Source organism: Danio aesculapii, chromosome 19 (genome assembly GCF_903798145.1).
Source record: "Danio aesculapii chromosome 19, fDanAes4.1, whole genome shotgun sequence".
NCBI classification, from domain to species: Eukaryota; Metazoa; Chordata; class Actinopteri; order Cypriniformes; family Danionidae; genus Danio; species Danio aesculapii.
Genome location: NC_079453.1, coordinates 40,693,604 through 40,720,851, shown reverse-complemented (window position 1 = coordinate 40,720,851; position 27,248 = coordinate 40,693,604). Strand labels below are relative to the sequence as shown.

General features: G+C 33.2%; 1 protein-coding gene across 6 annotated transcripts in view; it reads left to right on the top strand.

The window, feature by feature from the left end:
* adgrb2 (adhesion G protein-coupled receptor B2) overlaps positions 1 to 27,248 on the top strand; it is a 634,025-nt gene that overhangs the window by 159,019 nt on the left and 447,758 nt on the right. For all 6 annotated transcript variants that reach the window (XM_056480419.1, XM_056480418.1, XM_056480420.1 and 3 more), the window contains exon 2: positions 5,974 to 6,805. In XM_056480419.1, coding sequence (XP_056336394.1) covers positions 5,989 to 6,805 — 817 coding nt within the window. In that variant the 5' untranslated portion in view covers positions 5,974 to 5,988. The remainder of the gene's footprint in view (positions 1 to 5,973; positions 6,806 to 27,248) is intronic.

Below are 27,248 nucleotides of genomic sequence, written 5' to 3'. Positions count from 1 at the left end.
GTATTTAAACTTCATTATTAAATACAATTATGTCACTAAAATACAGTATTTAACCTTCATAATAAAATACAATTATAATACTAAAATACAATATTTAAACTTCATTATTAAATACAATTATTATACTAAAATCCGGTATTCAACCTTCATAAATAAATAACAATATGAAACTAAAATACAATATTTAATCTCTACAAATACTACAATTATGTCACTTAAATACAGTATTTAAACTTCATAATTAAATACAATTATACCACTAAAATACAGTATTTAAACTTCATTATTAAATACAATTATACCACTAAAATCCAGTATTTAAACTTTATTATTAAATACAATTATACCACTAAAATACAGTATTTAAACTTCATTATTAAATACAATTATAATACTAAAATACAGTATTTAAACTTCATTATTAAATACAATTATAATACTAAAATACAGTATTTAAACTTCATTATTAAATACAATTATACCACTAAAATACAGTATTTAAACTTCATTATTAAATACAATTATAATACTAAAATACAGTATTTAAACTTCATTATTAAATACAATTATACCACTAAAATCCAGTATTTAAACTTCATTATTAAATACAATTATAATACTAAAATACAGTATTTAAACTTCATTATTAAATACAATTATAATACTAAAATACAGTATTTAAACTTCATTATTAAATACAATTATAATACTAAAATACAGTATTTAAACTTCATTATTAAATACAGTTTAATAATAAAATACAGTATTTAAACTTTATAATTAAATACAACTATGATAATAAAATACAGTATTTAAACTTCATTATTAAATACAATTATGATAATAAAATACAGTATTTAAACTTCATTATTAAATACAATTATGTCACTAAAATACAGTATTTAACCTTCATAATAAAACACAATTATAATACTAAAATACAATATTTAAACTTCATTATTAAATACAATTATTATACTAAAATCCGGTATTCAACCTTCATAAATAAATAACAATATGAAACTAAAATACAATATTTAATCTCTACAAATACTACAATTATGTCACTTAAATACAGTATTTAAACTTCATAATTAAATACATTTATGTCACTAAAATACAGTATTTAAACTATGCAAAAAAATGATCTGTCTGAATCCTGCAGTTTAAAAATAGAACAAAAAGTCAGTTTTTTTTTCACATCTAAGCCCCCAAAGCATAAATCAGTAAGTAAATAACCAAACGCATCATTAGATAAGCATTTTCCAAAAGTCTGAGAATGGAGAGACGTGATAAGCACCTGTGAAATGGAGTGCGACTCGCATCTTTGTGCCAATTCATCTATTTTATTTATTTTTCTCTCGCTAGTATAATTTGTTTGTGGCGTTTTGTTCACGTAAAGCTTTTATTCCAGGCATCTCATTATAAGCTTGAGTCCGAAATGAAGGATGTATTCACTTTAAACCCTCGTGTTTTCATCTGCTTTTTCTAAAGTCTGCACTCCAGAGCCAATTCTTAGCTCCATTTAACCCGCTGTGCCGCTGGTGACTGATTTCGGCACACCTCAAACACTCAGCTAATGTGAAACTGAGATGCACAGGAATATTCATAACATCCCCAACAGATGCCTGACTTGACAAAAGTGCTTTTTCTTTTCATATTGAACTTTTGATGCTGTATCTATTAAAGACGAAGCCTGAAATAAGCATGAAAGGCTGCTTCCTCAGCAAATAGTGGCAAAGGTCTCATATTTTATTTATCCATTTTTATTGTTTTAGAAAAGGTTATTTTAAGATATTAAGATTTTTTTTATGTATTCATGGAGGTTTCATGGGTTTTAAGTTTGTATTTATTTATTTTTTATATGTTTATATTTTTATGTTTATATTTTTGATTTGATTTGATTTTAATTTATTTTATTTATATTTATTTTTTATATTATATTATTATTTTATTAATTATTTTATATGTTTACATTGGTATTATATATTTTATATTTGTATTATATTTTTTATTTGATTTGATTATATTTTTATTTGATTTGATTATATTTTAATAATTTTTTTATATTTGTTTTAAATCTTTTTTTATTTTGTATTATTTTTTATTTATTATGTTATATGTAATTTTTTTAGCTATAATTATAATTTTTAAATATTTAATTAATTGTATTTATTTCTATTATTATTCTATATTTTATTTTACTTTACATATTTTCATTCAATCATCATTATTTATCATTGTTTTATTTATTATTTTATATGTATATTTATGCTATAATTTTATTTTTTATTATTCAACTTAATTTTAAGTACGTTTTATTTTATTATTTATTTATTTAATTATTATTATTATTATTTTATTTTACTTTACATATTTATTCAATTTTATTATTTTTATTTAGTTTTACTTTATATCATTTTATATATTTTTTATTTAAGATTTTATTATATTTTATTTTAATTATATTTTTATTTGATTTGATTCTGTTTATTTTATTTCTTTTTATTTAGTATTATTCTTTTATTTATTATTTTATATGCATATTTTATGCTTTAATTGTATTTTTAATTATTTATTTTAATTTTAATTTATTTTTAATTTAATTATTATTTTATATTTTATTTTACTTTACATATTTATTACATTTTAATTTATTTTAATTTAGTTTTACTTTTTATCATTTTATAGAGTTTTTATTTGTTCAATATTAGTATTATTTTATTTAATATTTAATATTTTCATTGTTTTTATTTGATCATATTTTATTTTTATTTAAATTATTTCTGTTTATTTTGTTTCTTTTTTGTATTATTATTTTATTTATTATTTATTTACACATTTTTTTATTTTTTTATTTAGTTTTACTTCAAATCATGTTTGTTATTTTATTATATATTTTATTTTATTTGATTTTCCTTTATTTTATTTCTATTTATTTAGTATTATATATTATATATTATATATTATATATTGTATATAGTTATGATATAATTTTTATTTGTTATTATTTAATTTAATTTTAAACAACTAGTATTTAATTTTGCTTTATGTATTATTATTATTATTTTATATTTAATTTTATTTACGTATTTATTTGATAAATATTTTTATTTAGTTTTACTTCAAATCATTTTTTGTATAGTTTATTAAATTTTTATTCATTTGATTAATTATTTCATTTTATATTTTTATATTTGTATTTTTATTGTATTTTTTTTCTATTTACATTGTTTATTTTTGTATTATTATTTTATTTATTATTTTATATGTATATTTATGAAATAATTTTTATTTGTTATTATTCAATTTAATTGTAAATAAATGTAATAATTTTTGTTTTATTTATGTATTAATATTTTGTTATATTTTATTTAACTACGTATTTATTTAATATTTTTTATTTATTTTTACTTTATATAATTTTTAAATAGTTTTATTTAATTAATGTTTTTCATTTCTTAGTTTATTTTTCATATTTTTACGTTTTTATTATAGAAATTTTTATTTGATTTAATTTGATTTTAATACATTTTCTTTATTTATTTATTTTGTATTATTGATTTCTTTTATGTGTATTTTATTATATATATTTTTAAATTATTATTAATTTATTCATTGTTATTTTATTTTATTTAAAAAGATGTGATTTATATCAAGTACAAACATAAGTAAATATTTAATAAACATATGAATCATCAAATAGATGTGACTACAGTAGAGTGCACTAATAAAAAGAGCATCATATCATACAGTGTACCCCATCCTATTATACAAAAATACAAAGAACTGTAAATGTGCTTAACTAAAGGATACACTTGTATGTGTGTGCTTGAGTGAACGTGTGAGTGTGTGTGTGTGTGTGTTCACAAAAGTATCAGAGATTAGTTGAGAGGCTAAACCCTTCGCTGAAGAGTCATCAGTCTTTTCAGCGCATCCGTCAGGGATTTCAGTCATCGGAGAAAAGTATGCGTGTCCGTTTTTGTGTCTTTGTGAATAGGATTGCGACCTTCACCAAGAGAACACACAGCCCTGAAATGATTTACAAGTGAGAGCCAGGAAGAGGAGAGGAAAGGAGAGACAGAATGACAAAGAGGCAGAAAGAGGAGGAAAGTCAGAGATTTCCACCTATTGATCCAGGTGGGAGTGTTTGGAAACCCTGAAGGGCCTCCAAATGAAGGACATCCCACCGCAGCCCACTGTACACTAGTAATGTGACCCACTAACCACATGTAATTAAGACAAAGGGCCCGATGCCAGAGGGCCGGCCGGGCTGACTGGATGAAAAGTGAACGGCGGGACTGGGGCTGTTGGAGAAAGCAGCTCTGGCAGGCCCCAATCCTGATTTACAGGAAAACTTTCCGCTTCATTAATGCTGTCAGAAGACTTAAATGGCCCGATATGTGACATGACCGCTGCTCTCCATTTCTCGCTCTGTTTCTCCAGTTTTTCTGTTGTCTTTCTGGCTTTTTTTCTGGTTGTTTGTTTATGACTGCGTCTCCGCAGAACAGATTACAGAGGATTAGTGGTTTAAATCTGTTAATGAATCTAATGTTCAAGTAACATTGTGTTGCCCTTGTTGTTTTTTCTCCTTCTGAGCTCTTTTGTTTTAAACTAACACAAACTTGTGTTGTCTTCATATTTAGGGTTGTGGAGGATAATTGATGAGAATTGATAAGGAAAATAATCATTTTGTTTTTGTGCATATGTTAGCGTTTCAGATTCATTGATTAAAATAAGAGTAATTTACAAAGAAATGTTTATTTTTTATTTTATGTTTAATTCACTCACTTTTCTTCAGTGAAGTCCTTGGTTATCAGGGTTCGCCAGAGAGGAATGAACTGCCAGATACTCTGGTTTATGTTTTTAATGCAGCGGATGTCCTTCCAGCCACATTTGTTTAATTTCATATGTTTTTTTCTAATCTATTTTTATAATATTTCATTTTTACATTTATTTCTTTTTTTTTTCAGTTGTATCAATATTTTAAGTGAATATATAATTATATTAATAAAATGAAAATTAATTAAAGAACAAATTAGATTTTAAAGGTTTTTCTGAATAAATAAAAAAAAATTATATTTATATTATATAAGACTTTTTCATATTTTTTCCACATTTTTCTAGTGCCTTGGACTGATTTTTTGCTGTTTATTCTCATGAATCCCTTAAGCTACCCCTGAGCACATTTTGATTGATTTTGGATATATATATGTTTTATTTTTTATATCTCATTATTTAATTAATTTGACTTTGGCTTGAAACTTCCGGTCTTATTCACTTCCATTCATTTTTAAACATTAAAAACAGCTCGTTTTGCTGCTTGGTGTTGCAAACTGATATTTTCTTATTATAGTATTCTACTTTGTCTGTATTGTAATGCAAACACTTGTTTGTAGAGTAAGTAGTTTGACCGTTTTTTGCCGTTTATTATTTCTAGTCATTTCTCCCATAGGAGAACAATCGCAAAAACGCGCGCACTTCCGCATTGAAGAATAAGGTCAATATTATACACACACACACACACACACACACATATATATATATATATATATATATATATATATATATATATATATATATATATATATATATATATATATATTAGTATTATTATTATTATTATGAGAAAATTGTTTATTGTAGTAAGAGCTTTTTCAACTGCACTAAGCTTTGTTCATGCACAGTTTTTCCACAACACTGCAAACTAGCCTTTTGCTTTGTGTTCTTGAATAGGTCAATCTGTAACTTCTTGTACTCTGTGCAATCTGAAACTCTTCATATATTCATAATTATATATGTTTAACAGAACATACTTTGGAAATGCATCACAGAACTTTCTGTTCGTCTGTGTTTACATGCATTTCAATAAAAAATATTTTGACAGACTTTTAACTGAATCAATGCTGTGAACTTGATAATAATAATAAAAAAGTTATTATGCCTTATCTAAATATCTCTTTTCTCCTGCAGGACAAATGACATAGGATGAACACTGCTGGTCATCTCTGTCTGTCTGTGCTGTCATCCCTTTTCGCTCTGGCCTGGGCTGTGGAGCCGCTGGGTCAGGCTGCCCCCTGCTCCTCTCTGGTGGCCGGGGTCTTATACGGCTCCTTCTCGCTCAGGGACCTCTTTCCCAGCCCATCGGCTCTGGCGTCCGGATGCTCGTGGACTGTGGAGAACCCTGACCCCACCAAGTACTCGCTCTATTTCCGCTTCAATCGCCATGCCGGCGCCTGCTTAGCTTTCTCCCCACTGGTGCTGCCCCTGGATCACTACCTCTCCAACCAGACCTGTGGCCCCCCAGACCAGCCTTCCTTCCCCTCTGACCCTGAAGCCGTGGAACTTTGCATGGTCCCAGGACCTCACACCTTCCTGCAGTTCGATAAGAACTTTGTGCAGTTGTGCCTGACTAGTCATCCAAGCACAGACGGAGACAGCGAAGATGGGACGTCCGAGGGAAGCCAAGCCCCCTTGTCAGCAGAAACCCTGGATTTTCGGCTAGTAGAGGTTCTGCTAATTAACAATGAGAATTCCAGTCAGTTTACCTGTGGAGTACTCTGCCGCTGGTTTGAGGAATGCTTGCATATTGGTGCAGGATGGGAAACTGAAAGTTGCAGTATCACCCAAACAGGATGCGTGTGTCCCAACACGGCTCCTCCGGTGTCCTTACTGCCCACCGTACCCCACAACCACTCCTTAGACCCCAGTTCCAGTGTGTTGCAATCCCCACCTGACGACTGTTGTGTCACACAGCTGCACTCCAAGAACGGCATTGCTATAGCGCCTCGGGACGTCCGGCAAGGTAAGCCAGACTTCCTTCTTATCAGCTCCAAGTTTCTCTATTTACAACTCGCTCCATTAAAATCAATTAAGCTGCTTTACAAGCTTCTTTTGTTTGATGGGGGAACCATAGGCTCGCTTTGAATCGCTTGCAAAGTGTTTCGCTTTTGGCTTGATTTGACTTGGGGAGCTCATTTTGCATTTTCAATTATTTAGCCTCTAATTACGGAAGGGAAAGTAACTTAAAAGTGCTTGGAACTGCTTCCAATCAGGATAAGTGGGGAAATGGTAATCACTGACTCGCCTTGGCTGGGCTGTTTGGTGTTGTTTTTAATGGTTGGAGAAGGCTATACCTCCAAACGGGTCTGCTAACTAGGTGTGACTTGAAGCTACTAGTAATTATTCAGTAGTAACTTACAAAATCATAATCAGTCTGAGCATTTGATTGTTCTCCAAGAGTTAGTTCTGGTGATGAAGTTTGATTGGACTGTTTGAATCAATCAATTAACAAACATTTTTGTATTGTTGTTACAATAGTAGTTTGAGAGAAATTGCTGTTTAATGAGTCACTGAAACAATGAACCAGTTCATTCAAAACCACTTTTCTAATGAGCGAGTCACTGAATCACTCAATCGATTTGTTTAAAACCATTGATTTATTCTGGAATGACTAAGCCATTTAATCACTTAACTGATTCCAAACCTCTGAGGAATATTCAGGAAGTAAAACAAGCAGACTGTGTTTATTAGTGAGTCTTGAGTTGTTCGCTACCAATTTGCTAATAAAAAGGTAAATTTAGCAATGAACATGTATTTGAATTGCAGAAAGGAGCTGTTCAAACCAGTAATTTGCTGGGGAATAAACAAGCCACTTAAATGATTTGTTCAAAACCCCTGATTCATTCATAAATTACACACACAGAGTCACTGTTTGAAACAGTTTAGGAAAGAACAACTCACTGAATCACTTAAAATCACTGAATCTCTATGTTTATCAGTATGCTAAGAAATTACCTCATCTAAATGAATTCTCAATAGTTTTGAAAGAATAGAAATGGAATAAGCCAACATCCAAGTGAGTATTAGAATTGTTTGTCCATTAACAGAGATTCATTCAGGAATGAGTAGGTACTGAATCACTCAACCGATTCGTTTAAACCACTGATTTAGTTCAGGAAGTAAATCACGCAGACAGATATTTTTCTGTGAATCTTTGCTTAAGTGATTCATTTAGACAAACTTATCTATTGAACAATGAACAAGACATAAATCATTCAACCAATTTGTTCAAAACCACTGATTTATTTATGAATAAAACAACCTGAGTGTTCTTATGAGTGACTCTTTGAATCATTCACTCAACTGATCTATTCAAAAACATTCAGGAATGAAAATATTATGTACTTTATTCATTTATTCTATTAATTAAAATACCATTGATTGGATGTAGATTTAGCACTGTTTGGGTTCATTCTTTGTTGGTAAGCCAGACTTCATTCTTATCAGCTCCAAGTTTCTCTATTTACAACTCGCTCCATTAAAATCAATTAAGCTGCTTTACAAGCTACTTTTATTTATTAGGGGGAACCATGGGCTCGCTTTGGATCACTTACAAAGTGTTTCGCGTCCGACTTGATTTGACTTGGGGAGCTCATTTTGCATTTTCAATTATTTAGCCTCTAATTACGGAAGGGAAAGTAACTTAAAAGTGCTTGGAACTGCTTCCAATCAGGATAAGTGGGGAAATGGTAATCACTGACTCGCCTTGGCTGGGCTGTTTGGTGTTGTTGATAATGATTGGGGAAGGCTATACCTCCAAACGGGTCTACTAACTAGATGTGACTTGAAGTTAATAGTAATTATTCAGTAGTAACTTACAAAATCCTAAACAGTCTGAGCATTTTTGTTTATTGTTTTACAAGAGTTAGTTCTGGTGATGAAGTTTAATTAGACTGTTTGAATCAATCAATTACAAACATTTTTCTATTGTTGTTACAATAGTAGTTTGAGAGAAATTGCTGTTTAATGAGTCACTGAAACAATGAACCAGTTCATTCAAAACCACTTTTCTAATGAGCGAGTCACTGAATCACTCAATTGATTTGTTTAAAACCATTGATTTATTCTGGAATGACTAAGCCATTTAATCACTTAACTGATTCCAAACCTCTGAGGAATATTCAGGAAGTAAAACAAGCAGACTGTGTTTATTAGTGAGTCTTGAATTGATTCCTACCAATTTGCTAATAAAAAGATAAATTTAGCAATGAACATGTATTTGAATTGCTCAAAGAAGTTGTTCAAACCAGTAATTTGCTGAAGAATAAACAAGCCACTTAAATGATTTGTTCAAAACCCCTGATTCATTCATAAATTACACATACAGAGTCACTGTTTGAATCAGTTTAGGAATGAACAACTCACTGAATCACTTAAAATCACTGAACCTCTATGTTTATCAGTAAACTAAGAAATTACCTCATCTATTCTTTCAAAACTATTGAGGATTTATTTAGAAATCAAACAAGCCAACCTCAAACAAGCCAGGTGAGTATTAGAATTGTTTGTCCATTAACACAGATTCATTCAGGAATGAGTAGATACTGAATCACTCAACCGATTCGTTCAAACAACTGATTTAGTTCAGGAAATAAATCACGCAGACAGATTTTTTTCAATGAATCTTTGCTTAAATGATTTATTCAGACAAACTTATCTATTCAGCAATGAACAAGACATAAATCATTCAACCAATTTGTTCAAAACCACTGATTTAATTATGAATAAAACAACCTGAGTGTTCTTATGAGTGACTCTTTGAATCATTCACTCAACTGATCTATTTAAACATTCTGGAATCAAATTGTTATGTACTTTATTTATATATTCTATTAATTAAAAATTGGATATATTGTGTCTTGATCATTGAGCTGTGGTGTGTATACCATGACTTTGCTCAAAGGAATCCTGATGAGAATAAAAAAAACTCAAGCAATTGACATAAACGTTCTGCCTTCTTCTGAGACTTGATTGGAATGGAAAAGTACAGTAATGCAGTAGTGATTTATTGGATGTTTGTGCATCACGCTGGTTGACCACAACTAAAACTGCATACATCGCAAATCTGTTACATGTTGCTTTTGCTGACATTTTTGTGTTGTTTATTCATGTGCAGTTATGCTTTTTTATATTATTTTATTAGCGAGAAGATTTTTTTAAGCAGATTTATAAACATAATAGTTTTAATAACCAATTTCCAAAAACTGATTCATTTTATCTTTGCCATGATGACTACATAATATTTCACTAGATATTTTTCAAGAAACTAGTATTGACTTAGGCAAGTCATTGTACAACAGTGGTTTGTATAACTGCTTTTATTCTAGCCAAAATAAAACAAATACGACTTTCTCCAGAAGGAAAAATATTATAGAAAATACTGTGAAAAATTCCTTGCTCTGTTGAACTATTTGTTGATTTATATAAATCTTTACAATCAGATAGAAAAGTACTTAAGTAATAGCTATAACCCCGTACATATCCAACATCCCCCCACCCCATTATATGCGCATCAGGAAACACAGGAAAATTCATTTAGAATATAAAAAAATTGACTTTCATAGTATCAGATGAGGGTTAAGTGTCTAAGATTTCTTTGATGTTGCATATATAGATTTTCCACACCGTCTATAGGTACAGTATTTTCTAGTTGCGAATGCAACCAGTGCTTAACACGAGATCATGAGGGGGTTTCCACCTCTGTACCAACATTTTTCTAACATTTGCTAAGTTGAAGCAGCATTTAAGGGAAATTGAGAGTTATCATTCAATAATAACAATACAGGATCTTTGGGGAAACAATAGTTACACTTTATTTTGATGGTCCATTTAAGTATTAATAGACTGTCTGCTTAATATCTGCTGATACTGCTCCTTCAACATTTATCTGTAAGAAAATGTCAATAAGAAACTTTTCAAGTATATGTCAACTTACACTAACCATAACCCTAACCCCCCTAACCCCAACCTAACAGTCTAATAATCTAATGAGAATTAGTTGGCATGTATATGCAATGTAACTTAAATTCAACAAACGGACCATCAAAATAAAGTGTAACCGAAACTATTTTTTTTGTAACTTTAAATACAATGTCCAGCACAGAATCCCAAAGTTTTTGCACTTCCAGACATTCCCACATCATATGTAAAAAAAGGGATCTGGACGCTCTGGTTCACAGAAATTACAATAAGGAAGAGGATGCAAATCTATGATATGTCATGTGATATGTGTAGATAAAATACCCTGTGAATAATTTTATAAGTGAATAAGTGAATAAGTGAATAAACTGGTGATTAGGGTTTGTGGTAGCATGGAATGTATTATCCCACACTGTTTCCCAATCAGTAGTTTTATTGGGCAGAGACATATCAGATTTCTTTTGAGAAAGCATAGATATTTACATTGGATGTCGCCTTCGCTTTTGTTGTCTATTGGAAGGAATGTGTCAATAGAGCCACCATTTTAGTACAGGGTAGCGCTCCTTTGAAATGAATGTGGGACCAAGATGCAGTGGAAGACTGGCCATCCAGAGCCAGAGATATACACAAATATACATATATCTATGACAGTGAGTTTTCCCGGTGGTCAGTATGCTAAGATTTTTTTTTCAATTCCAAAAGTTTACATCACTTTTCTACATCGATGGAAAAGTGATCGCACGGGCATTGCAGACAAAAAGCATGTTTGTGTGCATGGAAATGTATTATCCTCCCTACCTGTTAATTTTAATCTAATCCATGTCCTGAAACACACCCCCTCTCCTGCTTTCACATCTAATTTCAATGGAGGGAGCAATTCGTCTGTGAATGAATCCCTGTTATAAATGTCTCGTTCACTTAGCCGACAATAATACAAGTTTCTAGCACTGCAGCGTTATTGTTGTCATATTTCATTTACATTGTTTGCTTATTTTATGCAACAAAACTAGCATAAGCCTAGTATTTACTGCGAGTTGGTGCTACTTTGCCTTGTGGTCAGTGCAGTATTATTATCAATAACGTTAATTGTTTGGCACAAAAGTTTGTAACATACAAAAATGTAAAAACTATATCTTACCTACACTCTCGGAAATAAAGGTACGTGAGCTGTCACTGGGGTGGTACCTTTTCAAAAGGTACAAATTTGTACCTAAAAGGTTCATATTAATACCTCAAGGGTACATTTGAGTACCTAAAAAGTTCAAAAGTGTTCCTTTTAAATATTTTAGGTACTAATATATAATTTTGAGGTACCAATATGGACCCTTTAAGTACAAATGTGAACCTTTTTTAAATGGTACCACCCCAGTGACAGATCGAGTACCTTTATTTCTGAGAGTGTATGAAATGTTATGCCTTTGTGCATTGTTTGCTCGTTATTACACCCGTACACAGAGCTAAATTCCAGCATCTTTACATTGGCTTTAGTCTTGACTGGTGCAGTTGAATGACATTTTTCCTAGGAGCACTGTACAAATGTGGCAGCGCTATTGACACATGCGCAGGGTCTGTATGCGATATCTAGTGTATATATCTACGTTGAGAAAAATATGTATATTATATTAGAAAATTTTGGAAATATTTAAGAAAAAAAAATCATAGGATTGTCACTTCATATTACCAATCAGGTCAACTTTTCCCTGTGGCCCCTGTTGTACATTTATAAATCTGCCCCATTGCTATGCTAATGGAGTAGGTTATCGAACACCCTGCAGAAGATCAACATCAAACTTCAGTATATACAGTAGTTTAAGCATTATGTGTGTCTATTTGCGTCTGACAGATTTGGAGAGAAAGAAATGCGTTATTGACACCAAAAAAAAGGAAGCCACTAGAAGGGGAAAGTGAGAACGAGAGGACATGTATGTGCGCCTCGTGCTTCAGTCAGGCTTTTCCTGGCTCGCTCTAGTGCCTCTCAGCTAAAGCCACCCTGAGTTTCATCCTCCCTTGAGTCAGCATGCTGATTGGCTGTGCCAGACAGGAGGACACTGCCAGTGTGCCTGTTACAGCGATGCAGTGCCCGCAAAGACCGCACATTAAACAGCCTTCTCCTCAAAGCTGACATTACGGACACCAGCCAATTTCAAGCATGGAGAGTTCTCCTCTGGAAAAGATGTTGACAGTATTTTTAGGTGTATATTGGGAATTTTTTTTTTTAAACTGTAATTAGGCCACTCAGGAATTGAGCTTATATAGCATCTAGCAGTCATTTCATGAAAATTTTGCAGAGCGCTTAGATTAATAGGTCTTTTAACTGGTAGCTATGATATAATGCAGTGAAGCATAAATGTGTATGATAGGGTCATTCCATGTCAAATGTTATGAAAAAAGAAAAAAGGGATGAAAGGCAAAATATTAAATGCCATAAGCTTTTTCAAAGTTGACAACTTTAGACGCTTTTGGTAACACTTTAGAATAATGGTCTATTAGTTCAGGAGTTCCCAAACTTTTTAGTCCGCAACCTCAAAAATACCAATGCCAGGGACTCACAAATTCCTCAGAGATGGTTATAAATATACACAACAATAGACCTATGTAAACACGAGTAAATTGATAACACAAAAAAGTGCAACATTCTAATTACCGTACAATTTGTATAGTCATTTATTAATTTGTTTAATTTATTATTAACCTCATCTAATGAGGCTTTAGTGGACAAAATGTTTTCAGCAAAAGTCTATTCTTGGTTTAATTTTGGGCATAGATAGATCATTCTCAATGTTTAATTGTGGCCTTTATTTATATTTAATGTATTTGATTGCCATAAAGGTTTCAGAAAGTTTAACCTGGTGCTATAAAATCAATCTGCTGCAGCCGACGCTATTGCTGTGTTGTTGAATGATTGAAAGGCTGATGGTTTTTCATTTGCATGTTGTTGTTTTTATGTAACTGTTAACTATTTTTATCTTCTGTGGGTTATGGATAAAATACGGTAATTCTAATAGTTTAATTAAATTTATTTGACTTTGCAAATCAGCAAGCGACCCCCTGTCATTGACTTGTGATTTCCACTTTAGGATCCACTGCATTAGTTAATTTTAATGTATTTACTAACATTTACTAAGTGTCAATTATCTTGTAAAGCATTTATGAATCATAGTTCAGCATTAGCATTATCTAATGCATTATTAAAATCTAAAGTTAGTTAGCCCACCATGAGTATTTATGAACTTAACATAAACTAACATTAACAAAGATAAATACTGTAATAAATGTATTACAAACTATGCGTGTTAGTAAATACATTAACTAACATTAACTAATGAACCATTATTTTAAAGTGTTACCAAAATAAAAAATAAAAATGCCTGTTAGATGCGTTTTAAGTTGTTAGAGTGGCTCACTGTGGTATTGGTAACCTAGTAACCAACAGTAAACAAGGCAATGATAATGTAATGTCTGCTACACTAGAGTTTATTTGGCAAATGTGTTTCCATCTCCCGATATTTGCTTTATTTATTTAGTTTTTTGCTAGTTAATGGATTATTTATTTGAATTTGGCATTTCTGTGACTCATTTCTTATGTGATATTTAACAAACTGTAATGGAAACCCAGCTCCAGGTGCATATTTACTATATGCTGTAATCACAGTTTTGCAGAGGAAGAGGTGAAGATATTTGTGTGTACAATAAGAAGATATGCATGAGTATTCTGCATGTTCTTTATATGGGGTATTATAATGTTGTTATAAATTCTGTTCAGACCAGTGCACATGTTTAAATAATTGATTATGGTTTGCACAATTTTAAGTAGGTTTTGTGTAGGGTGTGTGTGAGTGTGTTGTCAATATTCACAGAGAAATGTATCAACTGTGTGTACTCAAGTTGAGCAGTATATAGTTTCAAGTTCAAACCTGTTTGCAGGTAAAACCTAATTATTTAGCAATATGTATAGAGTTTAGCATGTACCTGTAAATTAATTCAGACTGTAATTTAATAATATGTGTTCCAACAATCTCATTGTTTCTCATTTAGTGTCTCTCTAGTCCCCTCTTGGATGGGTAGATGTCATTCAGTGCTTCAGGTCCCTATTTGTTTTAAAAAAATTAAAAGCTACTTATTCCTGGGCAGTTGGGTCCTTCTGCACCCAACCTGGTCTGAGCTGGGATCGAACCAGCGATTGGAGACCATGGCTTCTAATGTCTGTCCCTAGAGCACCTTTAGAGGTCAGAGGAGTGAGGTTTACCCGCATAGCACTTCACTAGCTGGCCTTCGTTACACTCAGCCTCCCTAAACCTCACTCTCATCCCGGACGAGCCCCCATGTGTGACAGACCCGTCCTACTGCTTCCAACTCAGTCTGAGCTGGGATCGAACCAGCGATTCTATGCATGGGAGTCGGTTGCTCTAACAAGGAGGCTAAAGACCATGGCCTCTAATGTCTGTCCCTAGACCACCTTTAGAGGTCAGAGGAGTGAGGTTAACCCACATAGCTCGTCACTAGCTGGCCTTCGTTACACTCACCCTCCCTAAACCTCACGCTCATCCCGGACGAGCCCCCATGTGAGACTGACCAGTCCTACTGCTTCCATCTCGGTCTGAGATACGCACGAACTGGTGATTCTTTGCATGGGAGTCGCTTGCTCTAACCTAACAAGGAGGCTAAAGACCATGGCCTCTGACGTCTGTCACTAGAGCACCTTTTGAGGTCAGAGAAGTGAGGTTTACCTGCATAGCACTTAGCTAGCTCATTTACACTGCCTTCCTTGACCAGGACTCCCTGGTAGAAGAGATACATAATATGAGATGAATAAGGGCTAAATAAAAGAATAAGATGGAAAATTTCACGTGGGATATGGAGCCAAATAACAGGATGATGGAGCCAAATAACAGGATGATAAAACTGTGGATAAAACAGGATGGTAAAAAAATATGACATGCATCATTGTTTTATTTAACAGAGATTATTTGGCTTTCAGCCACTGAAAATGTGTCACAATTCAACAATAAGGACGCATCATCACAACTCCCATATGCCGTGGATTTATGCATGGTCTTAAAATAATAAGAAGCTAAAAGGCTTTTAGGATGTGTTGTTAAAGGGATTGTTCAGCTAAAATTTTCATAATTTACGCATCCTTCACTTGTTCAAAACCTATTTGAAATGCATTATTCTGTTGAACGCAAAATAAAATAGTTTGAAAAATCCTGGTTGCTAATACCCAATGACAACCATTGTATTTATTTTCCTACTATAGAAGTGAATAGCTTCCAGCAACCAGCATCATTTAAAATGTTTTATTTTGTGTTCAAGAAAAGAAGAAGAAAAAAGCTAATAACAGTTTAATAGCAAATAGGGAGAGAAAATGGTAGAGAATAATTTTCATTTTGGGGTGAGCTAGTGCAAAATGATTAAAAGATGACAATTTTTCTTGGTTCTCAAAACTATCTACCAACAACTATTTACATTTTCCTTTTTATTTAAACAATATTCAAAGTCTGCGCAGTTTATACTAACCTGCCATTTTATTAGGTACACCTTACTAGTACTAGGTTGGACTCCGTTTTACCTATAGAACTGCCTTAATCCTTTGTGGTACTGGAAAATTCCTCAAAGATTTTGGTCCGAATTGACATCATAACATCAAGCAGTTGCTGCAGATTTGTTGGCTGTACACCAATGATGCAAATTTCCCGTTCCACCACATCCCAAAGGTGCTCTATTGGATTGATATCTGGTTACTGTGGAATTCATTTGGGTACTGTGAACTTATTGTCATGTTCAGGACCAGTTTTCAGATTATTCTTTATAAATCCTTGAGATGGTTGTGCATGAAAACTTCAGTAGATCAGCAGAAATACTCTGATCAGCCTGTCTGGCACCAACAACCATGCCATGTTCAAAGTCACTTAAATCACCTTTCTTCTCCATTCTAATGCTCGATTTGAACTGCAGCAGATCATCTTCACCGTGTCACATACCTAAATGCATTGAGTTGCTGCCATGTAATTGGCTACTTAGAAACTTGCATTAACAAGCATTGGACAGCTGTACCTATTAAAGTGGCCGGTGAGTGTGTATGCACAGTTTTGTGACAGACAAAAATTGGTGGTACGTTTTCTTCCATAATCTTTCCATGTTGCAAAGCAATTAAATAATTTTATTTGCGCACCGCAGATGCGAGATGAAAACCCACCGCAGACCAGATTTGTTTCAGTGAACTGTCACCGTTCCTTGGTGTGCAAATGATTTAATTACAGTCGTGTTATCGGAAGGCTTAGTTGGACTAATTATTTAATTGTCTTCAGGCCTAGGTATTTCAAGCTCATCTCTTGATCAGAGAAAACAATCCCTTTCCTCAAATCCCATGTGAACGTGGAGCTTTCTCTCTCCTGCTTTTAAATCCCATATGCAGCAGCCTTGAGATAGAGTTGACAAAAAGCGGATAAAATCCACACGTTTTTAGCTTTAGCGTATCATCTTCTTTTATATGCTGGTGTTGTAGTTAATAGAGGCTAATTGGTGTGATGTGTGTGTGATGTTGATCTAGTAACATCAGCTTGCAGGCAGAAGAAGCCAGATCGCCATGCTGCATTATGTAGAACGCTGTAGAGCTAATGTTGATATAATCACTCTTTGATTACATCCATTAAGCTTGTTTTTTTTTAAGTCTTGAAGCTCCGTGTGCATTGTGTGTTCCTGGAGGTGCCTGTTTGTTCCACATAAACAGTGACTGTTGACTTTTGGGATGTATTGAAGAGTACAACTCCCATAATTGAACATAGTTGAGCTTTGTCATCATCAAGCTATGCTTTTGTTTGTTGTGAATATGCACCCTCTGTGCATGGGGAAAATTACAACCTATGCCTTTAAACCTGTTAGCCAGCACTTACTTTTGGGGATTTACACCTACCTAAATTTAAATAGTAACAGTTCTTGACTCCATTAACAAATTTGATTATGTATCATTGGAAAGCTTCTTTGAGCAACACTTTGGTCCATCTAAAAATTTTCATGATAAAATATATCAAAAGTTATACATTATGAATTGATCTGTGTTCAATATTTTTTTTCATATACAAACACAGGAAAACATTAATGCAATAGCCTTGAAAAAATATGCCCTAAAAGGCAAGTGTCATGAGTTTACTGTATATTTCAAATTTGATGAAGATAGCATGCAAAATAAGATTTCTGTAAAAAGATTTCAGAGACTACATCGAGGCACTTTCTCAAAAATGACCTTCTCAAAGTAAAACAGTAACCGTTGCTGAATAATTTGGTCTACATTCACATTTTGTGTATCTGTGGAAATAAGAAACTTTAGGCTTTACTATCCATTATCTAGAGTTTATAATGCTCAAAATGAAAAATAGTTATAGATGCTTAAGTAATGTAAAAAAAAAAAGTAATAAAAGTGCACCGCACTAAACATTTTATTATTTCTTAAACAAAAATGACATAAACAATAGAGTTTTATTCTCTGCAAATGGAGAGACTTAAGACATGTAAGCTGAACTTCATAATAAGATCTGACAGCTCTTGAACTGTTTTTTTACCCCAATGATTTCAGTTTATAGACTTAGTTTTTTAAAAATGTTTTCTTTAATGTGTTTTCAACAAAGCGATTTTGTGGGTCAGTGGAGACAGATGAAGTGCTACTGAAACCTTATTTCCAGCTGTGTGACTTTATATTTTACGACATTGACTTCTAAAATTATCTAAAATTTTGATTTTTAGATTTTGAAGTTGTGGCTTTTATTTGAAAAAAAGAATTAAAAATCTCCAAAAGTACATTATGTTGTCCAACAGCTGCAATATTTGTCAAACTGTAGTGAGTTTTTTCATATATGTATGCATTTTGTGTTGGCCACTCTTTGTATAACTTTGAGTTATTTTTGTTTGGCCATCTGTTTGTTTTTAAAAAGTCTCATGTTTTCATTACTACAGACTAGTTCAGTAAAAAGAAAGAAAGAAGAAATGCCCACATGTGTTTAGTGTTTTTCTTTCTCAAACACAACTGTAATCTGGTAGTATATGCATTGCTTTGGATTTTTCAGGGTTAATTATTGTGATCTCAGAACAGAAAACATGGACATGGCAACAGACTTATAATCTTAAAATGTGAGAAAAATCACCTGTTTTCTCATCACTTTAGACATTACGCTAGAAAATAATTCAAAAACTAGCTCTAAAGTGACGGTTGTAAAGTAGCAATGGTTTCTGCTGTTCTGACGTCAGCTGCAGATGTGAATGAATGGTGAAAGAAAGTAGTTCCTCATATAAAAGGATTTTTTGACTCTCCATGTTTGATTTTCTTTTTTATACACACAATTATGCCATCGAACTGTTGTAAACCCATTATCACACTCGTAAATTGCTTGCAACCACTTACCTAAAATAAATAGAAGTAAATCCAATGAACTGTTTGAATATTCATTATATATAAGCAATATTACATGAGTAGCCGTGTGATGTGGCTGTATATTGTCACTGGAGGGACACTATAAGCACTCACGCCTCCCACCAGTGCCAATATACAGCCATATCGCACTGCTACTCATAGGATATTGCTAATCTATAATGAATATTTACATTTCCATAGCTTCTGAGAGTCCAAAAAGTTCCACATATGATAAATAATGTTATGATAGCTGTTATAACACAAAATTTTGATTGAATTGCCTCTTGTTACATATATAAAATTTGATAAGCAGGAAATGTTCATGGGCCAATTGAATCACCACATTGAAATAATTACCTTATTTCTATATAGGTCTATATAATTTGTTTGTATTTCCCAGTGATGGGTTGCAGCTGGAAGGGCATCTTCTGTGTAAAACATATACTGGGCAAGTTGGCAGTTCATTCCGCTGTGGCGACCCCAGATTAATAAAGGGATTAAGCCAAAAAGAAAATGAATGAATAAATGAAATTGTTTGCAACAATTAGCAATGAAACATTTTTTTCAGTGTATATAGAAAATAAGTTGTGATTAAGATTTTATCAATTTATCAATGACTAGCGTGTACTTCTTTACCACAATTTACACTAGATACCAGTTGTGTAACAACTGACAGTAGATTATATGCCAAACAATCTTGTCAGGCATATTTAGATCCTTAATTATTTGATGAAACCACTATTTACGCATCACAATGTAGCCTCAGAAAACTTGTTAACTGTCATTAGAAATATTTATATTTTACTACTGTCTTTTTTAAATCACTAGACTTTACCCATTGGTCAGTAAAAAGTCTTCCTAATTTACAGTGTAATAAAGTCTTCACTACTTATTTTTAACAATTTTTTTTATAAGTACAGGCCAGTTTGTATGTTTCAAGTTTACATAAATATGTTACACGGAATGATGATGGGACATTATTTAATTCATTATTAATATTTTAACATTTTATTTTCTAGAAAGTTCTGTGCTTGCTTTTTTGTTTTTGCAAGAACGAATGAGAATTTAGGTAGCCTACTATAAGGATTAATGTGGTCTGAGCTTCTAGTTTTCTAGTTAATATTGATCATTTTAATTCTTTCAAATCTTATTTGTTCAAATAAATAAATAAATAAAAAAATAAATAAATATAGCTATTGCTATGAAAATAAAGAAAAGTTGTTGTCCTTGAGTTGACCGAGGGACCAGTTTGGTGGTCCACAGGGTCTGTAAAGGTACAAAAAATCTAGCCATATTCCATCAGTATTCCAGACAATATAACAGACAGCTGCTGGTTTGCTGAATTACATGCAGAGAAACCAGTTTGTGTCTTGATTTGAGCTGCGGGTTTTCATGTTGAGCTTTGCGTCTCTCATTTGTGTCTGAGGGGAATATTGAGTCTGTCTTTGAGTTTTGACTACACAGCATTTTTCCTTCCCAGTTGGCGTTCAAGCGCATCGTCCATTACATCCCTGACATGCAGAAGTGGAAATGAGTACACGGTGAAATATAACAGAGGTTATACGAAGCATGAAAGACATCATTCGATTGTATCACTATGAATTCATCTGAACTTGTTTTGATGAATTTGTAAAATGCTTGGTGTTTGTGATGCTATAGATTCCTGGAAGTATTGAGGGGTAAAAAAGAGTCTAATGACTAGTTGTTTTTAGTAGTAGTCATTTTAATGTCTTTTTTAGATCACAATATGTTTTGGTAACACTTTAAAATACTGTTAGTTATGTATTTATTAACAGGAACAAACAATTAGTAATACATTTCTTATGGTATTTATTCATCGTTGTTAACATTAGTTTGTTCATGTTAACTCTGCATTAATTAATGTCAACAAGCACAACATCCAATTTTAATAATGCAAATATTTTTAGATTGAGTAATTAGATTTTTTTTAGATGGATTATGAATGTTATACTATATATTTTTCTTTTACTTGAAGATAGACAACACAAGCTTATCAATTCTAAAAAGATAAGATTTTTCAGTGTCAGTATTAAAAATCAAATGTTATTGTGATTAATATTTCTCAAATGTTGAAGAACAGAAACTGCAGGTTAATATTAACAAAAACTTCAGTAACAGAAACTTCAGGTAAATATTAAGCATTTATGTCAAGTGTATAGTGTAAGTGTAAGTTATAGTTGTAGTAATAATAATAATAATTATTATTATTATTATTGGCAGTGTGCTTTGGTTCATTGTCCTGCTGGAAGATGAACCGTCGCCCCAGTGTGAGCACTCTGAAGCAGGTTTTCATTCAGGATGTCTCTGTACATTGCTGCATTCATCTTTCCCTCTATCCTGACCAGTCTTCCAGTTTCTGCTGCTGAAAAACATCCCCCACAGCCATGATACTGCCACCACCATGTTTCACTGTAGGGATGGTATTAGCCTGGTGATGAGCGGAGCCTGGTTTTCTCCAAACGTAACAGCTGGCATTTACTCCAATGAGTTCAATTTTAGTCTCATCAGACCAGAGAATTTAGTTTATTATGGTCTAAGTGTCACTTCAGATGCCTGTTGGCAAATTCCAGTCGGGGAGTGGCTTCCATCTGGCCACTCTACCATACAAGCCCGATTGGTGGATTGCTGCACAGATGGTTGTCCCTCTGTAAGGTTCTCCTCTCTCCACAGAAGAACGCTGAAGCTCAGATAGAGTGACCATCGCGTTATTGATCACTTCCCTGACTAAGGCCCTTCTCCCCTGATCACTCAGCTTAGATGGCCGGCCAGCTCTAGGAAGAGTCCTGGTGGTTCCAAACACCTTCCACTTACAGATGATTGGGGTCACTGTGCTCATTGGACCTTTCAGAGCAGCAGAAATTTTTCTGTAACTTTCTCCAGCCTTAAGACAGTCCTGTCTCGGAGGTCTACAGACAATTCCTTTGTCTTCATGCTTTGGTTTGTGCTTTGACATGCACTCTCAACCCTGAGACCTTATATAGACAGGTGTATGCCTTTTCAAATCATGCCCAATCAACTGAATTTACCACAGATGAACTCCAATTAGGCTGCTAAAACATCTCAAGTATGATCAGTAAAAACAGAATGTACCTGAGCTCAGTTAAGAGCTTCACGGCAAAGGCTGTGAATACTTATGTACATGTGATTTTTCAGGTTTTTTGTTTTTAATAAATTTGCAACAATTTAAAAATTTTTTGACATTTTTTCACATTGTCATTATGGGGTATTGTGTGTAAAGTTTTAAGGAAATGAATTTAATTTTGGATTAAGGCTGTAACATAAAAAAAAAATCGGAAAAAGTTAAGCGCTATGGATACTTTTGGGATGCACTGTACAAAAGCTGGCTCAGCGCAAATGTGTATATACTACTTAAAACTGTTCTCGCACTCCGGCATCTCATGATATAAATAAATATATAAATAAATTAACTCTGCTTGTCGTAGTTTACACAGGACTGGCAGGAAATATGCATTGATACAGCTTTATAATACATAGTATGTGGTTTATTTTGATAGGTTACTTGTTTTTGTGCTGTTTAGCACTCCTCAGCGCATTCAGAGAGAGAGAGTGAGAGAGAGAGATCACATCACGTAAACGGTTCTTCCACTCAGCTCTTTCGGTGGATTTTTCCCTGGTTTTTGTTCTCCTCTTCGATTCAAATATGGTTTTCCAACATCCCTCAAAGCCTTCCGTACTCTGTCCTTCCATTTGTTCATGTCGGCACATTTCAGCTGAGGTTTTGCCTTTTAATGTCCGAAGAAGACATAACAGCAAGCGGCATCCCCATTCTTCTAAGTGGACGTAAACGTTTTTTTTCCTGCATGACGCTATTTTAATGTTTAAATGCAGACTGTTGGTCGCGAGAAAATATCCCAGAATTGTTTGTGTATACAAAGTTCACACATACAATTAATGTCACATCTCATTTTTGTTATTTGAATTTTTTGGACGGTTGTTCGTCGCGCGCACTCAAATGTTGAACTATGATTAATAATTTTTTCACAAGATTATTCATACTTAATTTATGTTAGTAAATACATTGGAACATTGGGTCACACTTTATTTTGATGGTCCATTTGAGTATTAGTAGACTGTCTGCTCAATATCTGTTGATACTGCTCCTTCAACAGACATTTAACTGACTATAAGAAACTTTGCAAGTACATGTCAACTTACACTAACCCTAACCCCAACACTCTACTTATAATCTAATGAGAATTAGTTGGCATGCTGATGCAATGTAATTTAAATTCAACAAACGGACCATCAAAATAAAGTGTGATTCTAAAGTGTTACCATACTTTTTTCATTAAAATATCCAAAAATCTGTTTTACTTTGCTTCAAACTATAACATGAAAGTGAATTTTGAATACTTTGATTTACATGAATTTTCCCGTAGACGCGGAGGATGTAAAGAAGACTACAACTCCCATGATTCCACAGCGTCATCAAACTAAAAATGACCACTACTAAATATGCACCCTCTTGTGGCAAAAACTGCATACTGTGCCTTTAATAAACAATAATATCTGAATTTAATGAGTCATTTTAAGCCTAGTTCACACTACAGGATTGTAAACATCAGCAGATTGCTGTGCCGTTCACACTACATGACTTGATTTTGTGTCTTTTATTCGCTGTGGTGTTCACACAACGCGACACTACATAAATGATCCACAAGAGAGGGGTGACACTACAAGATCTGACAACAACTAGTTTCCCAACAGCTCAGTCCAGCTACCAAACCACAGCCAATGAAATGTTGAGGGAGGAGTCGTCAGAAGAAAGCTGAACACTGCTTGTGTGCGGATTACATCACTGACAGCAATTCAAGCTTTCAAGGAAGCATTTAAAAACATTGTCAATCAGCTGATGCATCAGCGGATTAGTCGCTCATCTACAAGGTTTGAGTGGATTGATACACTGAGAGTTTTTAATTTTTTTAATTTAATAACTCTGAAATAAAACTAACATAACACCCTGACGTTTCCTAAATATCTGTGTATTTCTTTCTAACATTGTTATTTTTTAAATTACAGAACAGTAAAGAACTGAGCATTTCTACCTTTAATTACCATATTGGTCAAAAAGACTGCATGTCTGCTACTTTTCACTGTGACTTTAAATCTGCATGCATTTTTTGCCTAGTAAATTCCTGCTAACATAAACATAACTTTCTGATAGCAAAACATAAATTTACTTCAGATATATTTCTCAAAACAGCATATTCTGTGCCGGGAAATAGCTCCTGTTTGAAAGTGAAAGTGTGTTCTAGTATCTTAACTACATATTTATAGGCTGCATTACCAAAAAATATCATATTTTTTAGGGTAATGGTGTCATCAAATATGATGACAGACATTCAGAGCTTAATTTTAATATCTTAATAGAAGCTTTGAATGTAAATATAATGTGACAATATGACGTTTTATATGAGAACGGTCAGAATGATCAGTAGTCATTTTAATAGTTGCAGAATTCTAGTTCCCCTGTTAAAATAGCCTACTCTCATGTCCGTGTTAACGCAGAATGAAGCAAGTGCATCGATGCCCATTCTTACCAATCACAGACATTTCTGTTGAGCTCCTGAGCACACAGGCTCAGCTTATAATGCTGATATGATCTCTCATTGGCTGCAGCTAGTCACTACATCTGACCACACGTGGGGTCGAGTCGGCCGACTGCTCTGGAATATTCAGCATGCTTGATATTGGATTTCCATCTGCGAGGTGTCAGCGATGTTTCAGCGAGCCTCTTTGATGCGTTGTTCAGTAGTTTACACATAAAGACTGGCGAGCGCCGTGCACCGGCAGATTTTCTCCTGATCGCAGCCCAATCTGTCGGCGAGCTCATTAACTTCCCAATAGGGCTCAAATCAGGCTTAAAATCTTGTAGTGTGAACTAGGCTTGTGAATCAGTGGATCATTTTCACTGACTCATTGTTCTATAGCATCACACTACTTGCTCTTTATACATCGATACACTGTTGACATTTGATGCCATAGACCTTTTCGTCTCTTGTTTTGTTGCCTGTGGAACATTTTCAGTTTTAGCATCATAATAAAAGTAGATATAGTCCAGCAGGTAAAAAGATAATGATGAATATTGGCTGAAAGAATCCCTTCCCTCCAAAAAAATGCAATAGCTGCTTGGCTTTTCTCAGAGATAGTAGGGAGTCTGTGCAACAATTAATTTGCCTCAATACTGTTACAGCTTCATCATGACTGGCACATTCTCTGCTAATGACTTTGGCGACACAGTTTCTGAGTTTAAAAGAAGACGAGTACTGACTGAATGCTGGGCTGGCTAGTTTTATGAACTTCAGTACCCACATTCTCTCAAAGCTGCATATTTCCATCTTTCTATTTGGACTTGAAACCTTGAATCAATATAACGCCCTAGTCTCTGAATAATAAGTGCGCTTCTGTGTACTGCATGCTTGTGCCAGGAGAATCACAAACTGTTAGCTAGCCTTCCGGAGTTTCTGCAAAACTAACAACTTGGGGACAGAAATTTGGCTAAGTGTTATGGGAAGGACAGCAGAATTGTGCGTGTGTGTGTGTGTACCTTGCATTCATTGTGATATGCAAGTAAAGCAGTACCAGTGAATTTTGACCTTGTGTGGACATTTTTTGGTCAATAAATAATGAAGTATTTGGAAAATGTAAAAATACAGATCGGTTCCTCTGAGGGTTAATTTTAGGGCTAGGGTTTGAGGTAGTCTATAAAGTCTATGGAAGGTGTGTGTGTGTGTGTGTTAAATGCTTGTGTGTTTTCTATATTTCCTTTGCTGATTGTGGTGTCATAGAGAACCTTTTTAATAAATAAAAAGATAAAGATAAAGCTAATTTTTACAATTATGCAGTTTTATATAGGTGTCTTTTCATCTGTATGAATAAATGATCACATTTGGGTTTTTAATTAGGTTTTTTGGGGCTTTGGAGCTTCAAAATTGGTTAAACTAAATACATTTCCCACAGGGAATCTTTAATCTTTAATTGAAGTGTTAAGTTATTTTCAAAAGTTTTAGTTATTTTGATCACTAAAATACACATCAGTGTTTATATCTCAACTTTTATACTTCTTACCTCAGTATCATTGAGATACATGGACGTTTTGTAACACGGACACATGCAAAAAAGTAACTAAAACATGCTGTCTTTGACTATACATAACAAACGTACAGATAGAGTATGATTTAGATATGTGTGTATATATACCAATAATGTTGTCATTTAGAAATAAGATTGGATTAAAATAGTTAAATGATTAAATTTGTGTTTTAATTTATTTGGGGGGGGGGGGGGTATTTTCCACAGTAATGCCATCTTTATTGTTAAGTTTTATTTAAAAGGTTTAGTTATTTTGATCACTAAAATGCACATCAATGTTTATATCTAAACTTCTATGCTTCTTACCGCAGTATTTTGCAATAAATTAACTTTTCGTAACACACAGATGCAAAAAAGGGACTAAAACATGCTGTTTTCGACTATACATGAGAAACATACAGATATAGTATGATTTAGATGTATGTACTGTATATACCAAAAATGTGGAACTCAAGAGATCTCTCATTTTATCAGTTAATAAAGCAACATAGTCAAATTCTGACGAGCTTCTGTGCAATTTAGTTAATGTTGCATACTATATACAGCAGGGAAACGAAGCATTTAACACATCATGTTTTTTCCTGGGAATAATATTTCTAAAGGAGCTGTTGACATGGAATTGAATTGGGTTTTGACATAAAAATAAAACAAAACAAATCTGAAAAATTGTGTAATACAATGAAATGACACAAAAACAAAGTACTGAACTACTGAAACGTATTTAAAACTTTATATAAAAGGCTTTTTAGTTGATAGCAGCTTAAAGACGCCTCTCATATGGAGAATGAATTCGCATGCATTGCTCAGGTGTGAGTTTTTCAATATACTTCAACAGAGTGTAAAAATATGGATGGTTCTGTGGGTCTCGTCTATTAAAGCTGACCTTTATTTAGTATTTTCTATTGGATTCAAGTCAGGTGATTGGCTGGGCCATTCTACAGCTTGATTT